Below are 6,110 nucleotides of genomic sequence, written 5' to 3'. Positions count from 1 at the left end.
AGCACCAAACTGGCATGTGTGACCCTGGACCACAAAACCAGTCATAAGAGTCAATCTTTTTAAATTGCGATTTATACATCATCTGAATAAATAAATAATGTATGTATGGTTTGTTAGGAAAGGACAATATTTGGCCGATATATATATATAGCTATTTGAAAATCTGAAATCTGAGGATGCAAATAAAAAAAAAAAAATCAAAATATTGAGAAAATCACCTTTAAAGTAGTAGAACTCTAAAGTTCTTAGCAGTGCATATTACTAATCAAAAATTAAGTTTTGCTATATTTATGGTAGGAAAATGTACAAAATATCTTCATGGAACATGATCTTTACTTAATATCCTAATGATTTTTGGCATAAAAGAAAAATCAATAATTTCGACTGTATTGTTGGCTATTGCTACAAATATACCCGTGCTACTTATGAATATTTTTGTGGTCCAGTGTCACATATTAGAATAATTTCTGAAGGATTATGTGACACCAAAGACTGCAGTAATGACTGCTGAAAATTCTGCTTCATTCATTTACTGGACATGGAGCAAAGAAATTTTAAAGACACAGGCATTCATTAACAAACCAAAATAACTTTATTTTCAAGTATATTTTTCTTTTTTCATTAAGTGAATTCAGGTGCATTATTAATCCATAATAAACTTTAATAGCTTGTCAATGTGTAAAAAAAAAATACAAAGAAAGAAAATGCCATCTACCTATGGCACACTTGGGCTTACATAGCTTAAAAATGACAGTGCCAAATGTTGTTTAATCACTTCAATAACAGTGCAGCTTCAACTTAACAAAATCTATAATCAAAACAGTGATATTTTATTTCTCTTGGCACCATACGAACTACAGTCAAGTGGTTACTAAACTGAAACAACATGATAACTGAATTTGTTTTGCACACTGTAGTAAATTCTATCAGCTTGAACATACCAATACCACCTGTTTTATCCTCACTTGGCCATGAAGATAAATACACATGAATAAGTAACAGAAGCCAAATCAAATCAGAGTGGACCAGGCAATTTCCAACAGTTCTCTCACTAAGAATGTAATTGGTGTACGAGTTGGGTTCTTTCATCACCTTTAATCATTTTGATCTCCATCGTCACCCTCACTTTCAGGTTGGGTGTTATGCTTTGATTTTGCTTTCTTGTCATTCTTCTCTTGCCGTGATGGCTTTGGGCAGGGCTGCAGAGCCTGTGAGATGTCTGTCAATGTCCAGCGATCCTCCTTCAATACGTGCTCTTCCAGTGTGAACTGACCCTGTTTGGTCCTAGTAAGTTCCTTGATGTGAGCACAGGATGATAGAGCTGTGGTGGTACAGTGGTGAAAATCAAATTATTATGTCAAGTAAATTAAATGGTAATGTTTGAGGGTAGTATTACAACAAAAGTCTTTAGAGTGCTACCTTTTGCAAGATCATCAACCAAGCTTCTGACATAAAACCCACCTCCACACTCAACATCTGTAAATGCAAAAAAATGAATTTAATGTAATGAACAAGATGAACCAAAGCTGTTTAGCCTGACATTAAGATTTTTTGGGAAAAAAAAAAAAAAAAAAAAGTTTTCTAACCTAGTGCACCCCAAAAAGAAAATTTGTTGAAACAGATTTGAAGAAATTTAGCATTACATGCAGCAGAATTTTTTCTGAACTCTTCCCCAGATGTGTGGCTTGATGCAATCCTGTCTCTGAGCTCTACAGGCAATTCTTTTAACCTCAGCACTTGGTTTTTGCTCTGATATGCATTTTCAGCTGTTAGACCTTTTATTAAGACGTGTGCATTTCCAATCATGCCCGTTCAATTGAATTTGCCACAGGTTAACATCACTTGAAGTGTAATAACATCTACAAGCAATATGAATGCTCCTGAGCTAAATTTTAACCGTCCCAGATTAAGGTATGAATACTTATGCAACAGAATCATTTCAGTTTTATATTTTTAATACAATTGCAAAAATGTTAAAAACCTGTTTTTTGCTTTGCCATTATGGTGTATGGAGTGTAGAATGATGTGGGAAAAAAGCTATTTAAAGCAGTTTAAAGGAGAACTCCACTTCCAGAACAACAATTTACAAATAATTTACTCACCCCCTTGTCATCCAAGATGTTCAAGATGTCTTTCTTTCTTCAGTCGTAAAGAAATTATGTTTTTTGAGGAAAACATTTCAGCATTTTTCTCCATATAATGGGGCTGATATGGTGCCCCGATTTTGAAATGTGGCTTCAAATGATCCCAAATGCTGTTGTAAACTATCCCAGCTGAGAAAGAAGGGTCTTATCTAGCGTAAAGATCGGTTATTTTAATAAAAAGAATACAATTTACAATACTTTTTAATGCCAAACGCACGTCTTGTCTTACTCTGCTTGGACCGTTTTTGTTCTGGTTCGTGACAGTTAGGGTAGGTCAAAAAACTCCCATCTCATGTTCGCCCTCAACTTCGAAATCGTCCTATATCACTGTTTTACCATTTTTGTTAAGGGTGTTTGATCTTCTTTGCATGTTCACTTTGCAAAGACTGGGTCGGTACTTCTGCAGCGATATAGGATGATTTTGAAATAATTTTTGAAGTTGAGGGAGAAAATACGATTGGAGTTTTTCGACTTACCCTAACTGTCTTGAGTCAGAATACACAGCGTTCAGGGTGGAGAAAGGTAAGATGAGCGTTTAAGATTAAAAAGTATTTAAATTGTATTTTTTAATTAAAATAACCAATCATTTCGCTAGATAAGACCGTTCTTCCTCGGCTGGGATCATTTACAACCGCATTTGGGATCGTCTGAAGCAGCATTTAAACTGCATTTTGGAAGTTCAAAATTGGGGCACTATAGCAGTCCATTATATGGAGAAAACTGCAGAAATGATTTCCTCAAAAAACATAATTTCTTTATGACTGAATAAAGAAAGACATGAACATCTTGGATGACAAGGGGTGAGTACATTATATGTGAATCTTTATTTTGGAAGTGGACTTCTCCTTTAACATAAGGCAGCAACATAAAATGTGACAAAAATGAAGGGGTATGAATACTTTTGCAAGGCACTGTATCTTATGTCTTTCCAAATATGCCATATTAAAGACAAACCTAGGGTGAAATGCGGAGGATTGAAGTCTTGTAAGGAAAGGCTGTACACTGTGACTGGACGTGCAGGTTTAGCCTCAACCTCATGGCCTTGCTTGAGCAGGACAGACATGCGCTGGCCATCCTTCTTCAGTGCTGAATATCTTTAAACGCAAACATCAGAATGTCTATGACATCAAGAAACATAATCCCTTTAGACTTCTGTGAGAACTGTATTGTATATCAAGCAGAACGCATTGACTTACAAAGGTGGAACCTGCATAATTTCACCCGTAAACTGCTTCAGCTTCTCCTCAAAAGCCTCTTTTGTGATGTGATCTGGGAAAAACAAGCAATCTTTATATACTGACGTATGTGAGATATCCACTCCCTCATCACAAGTGTAGCCACAAAACCATGATTCGCACCATAGCTCTTCTCTTCAACAACATTTCCTGTGGCGTCAAGAGTATCAGTTGCTTTGCCTAACTCTCCAACAGCTCTGTATTTCTATGAAAAAGACCATAGAATTGAATGTTACAGTAATAAAACATTCAAATGACAAATGTAGAAAGACCACAAATAAGATGTGATCCAGAAAATACTTACCTTTGATCCTGCAAGCATTGTAGTGAGCATCTTTGTTCCTTCACCAATTCCAACCACTGCGAAACATTACATTTTTTTTACACATTTCATATAATATCATATTCTTTCACATTCTGTTTTATATATTGCATTTATGTATTGTATTATATGTGACCCTGGACCACAAAACCAGTCATAAGTAGCACGGGTATATTTGTAGCAATAGCCAACAATAGTATGGGTCAAAATTAAAAAATTTTCTTTTATGCCAAAAATCATTTGGATATTAAGTAAGGATCATGTTCCATGAATATATCGTGTTAATTTCCAACTATAAATATATAAAAACTTTATTTTTGATTAGCAATATTCATTGCTAATAACTTTAAAGATTTTCTCAATATTTTGAATTTTTTTTTTGCACCCTCAGATTCCAGATTTTCAAACAGATGTATCTCAGCCAAATATTGTCCCATCCTAACAAACTATACATCAATGGAAATCTTTTCAATTTCAGCTTTTCGGTTTTAAAAAAATGACCTGTGACTGATTTTATGGTCCAAGGTCACATATTCTACTTAAGGCAAGAAGACAAGCAAAGAACACAAAAAAGCAAAGAAGACAAGCAAAACCATTGTTTTTAATGCCTTGTTATGGAAGCAAAATGTTTTTATTAAATTCATATTATTAAAAAGAATGTTTATAATTAAATATGGTGACATTTGTATAATAGTGATTTAAAAAAAAACTCTGTCAACAAAATTAAACAAAAATCTGTCTTTATCCAATTATTCAGTTTGAATTTCTGTTCTAAAACTGATGAAAACATTGTGCATTTATACTGTGCATTTAATTACATAATGCCTCATTTGCATTTTTAAATGTCAGAAAACATGTAATTGAAAATTGCTGGCAAGACCACATCAGTGCTCTTTGTTTAAATTTCAGTTTGTACAGTGTTTCACAATAGAAGAAGATAATTGATTTATATTTACCAAGTACACCAGAAGCATTGCTGTCCAGGGTGCCGCCATGGCCAATTTTTAAAGCTTGCTTCTTCCTTTTGCGAGGATTGGGATTTGCAACCCCTGCCTCTGTGTAAGGGCAAACTCGTTAAACAATACAAAATACTCTGATAATTATTTTATGAGTGATTATCACATCGCCCAATGTAGGACTGACATCAACTGCAAAGGATGAATTAAGACGCCCTTAAAAAACAAAACTAAAAAGGCGCCTACCTTTTAAAAGCGCCTTCTTCAGTGTGTTTAACACATCTGCGGAGGTGGGACCCTGTTTCTTATAAATGGCAAATATACCATTCAAAGACTGCAGTTTGGATAGTGAACTGTTCTGTACAGCCATGCTTGTTGATATCACGGCGCGAGATGATGACGTCAGTCGTATATAGGTATTTGTAGTTCTTTTAAGAGTGACCGATCGCGTTTGGGTAAAATGGTTCTAGTAAGCGCCTTCGAAACAGACATAAGATCACCCTCAATTGGAATTGTAATATTTGATATTGCAGTCTTTCAATTTGCAATCGCGGGGAATATTCTATTTCTATATTTATTTATGATTTCAGATGGGAATTATATCACTTAAATTTACTGTCTGACTATAATTGACTGCTCCAGGATAAAACTCGCAAATGCAGGTCTAGGATCAGTTTCCCAAATTGTAACTATAACTGAAATGGGAAAGCTGACTCTTGATCAGCTGTGGCGGACAACTTTTATTTTATATTACATCGCATGCGGTGCTTGCACAGAAAAACTGGACCTTGTTTATAATATAATTTGCTGCTTTATTAAAAACATTTTCCTCCTTCGTATTTTACTATGTCGTATAAAATAAAATCTTACCAGGATTATGTATCATTAAAATATTATTGCGATATGAAAGTCTCAGCTTTCAAATTTTGTACATTTTAATATTAAATTCAAACTATAAATGCCGTTTTGGCGCACTTAATGGGACATGAATCTTAAAATGTAGCGTTTCAGTTAAAAAAGTGAAAAAGTGTTGCGACAAGCCTTGAACTCGCCGGCGTCGCCGCCACGCGGTCACGTGGTTCATGGCTTCACATTTGAATGGGTTTAAGTAGTATAGACGACAGCTTCACTATACAGGTATTTGCAGCATTTTTTGGTAAACATTACAGCATATTATGCATTCATTATTACGTCGATGACATTTACAGTATAATTTTATTCTGGAGAGTGATGGAGAAGCAACATTAGTATGGTTTTCTTGTATTTAACCCTTAGGTATTCCTTTCTTATAATGTGACCATTCAGCCTAACTATTTTTTTTTTTTTTTTTTTTTTTTTTTCAGTTAAATAAATATTCTATATTATAGTTCTATATTCTATATTCTATATTATATATTTGTTTAATATTTTGAGGAAATCTGTTGGTACTAAATACTATTTGTGTGATAATTAT

The 6,110-nt window shown here is 34.3% G+C and overlaps 1 protein-coding gene across 1 annotated transcript; it reads right to left on the bottom strand.

The window, feature by feature from the left end:
• Positions 1–569: 569 nt before the first annotated feature.
• Positions 570–5,044, bottom strand: trub1 (TruB pseudouridine (psi) synthase family member 1). Its single transcript, XM_051124435.1, has 8 exons — positions 4,904–5,044; positions 4,658–4,756; positions 3,684–3,739; positions 3,503–3,584; positions 3,341–3,413; positions 3,099–3,238; positions 1,420–1,476; positions 570–1,321 (listed from the first exon to the last, which is right to left on the bottom strand). Exons 1-8 carry the CDS (start codon positions 5,025–5,027, stop codon positions 1,095–1,097), a joined length of 858 nt encoding a protein of 285 aa, XP_050980392.1. The 5' UTR covers positions 5,028–5,044; the 3' UTR covers positions 570–1,094.
• Between the last annotated feature and the right edge of the window lie 1,066 nt (positions 5,045–6,110).

Source organism: Labeo rohita, chromosome 12 (assembly GCF_022985175.1).
Source record: "Labeo rohita strain BAU-BD-2019 chromosome 12, IGBB_LRoh.1.0, whole genome shotgun sequence".
NCBI classification, from domain to species: domain Eukaryota; kingdom Metazoa; phylum Chordata; class Actinopteri; order Cypriniformes; family Cyprinidae; genus Labeo; species Labeo rohita.
The sequence above is the reverse complement of the archived record's forward strand: the minus strand, read 5'-3'. Positions and strand labels throughout refer to the sequence as shown.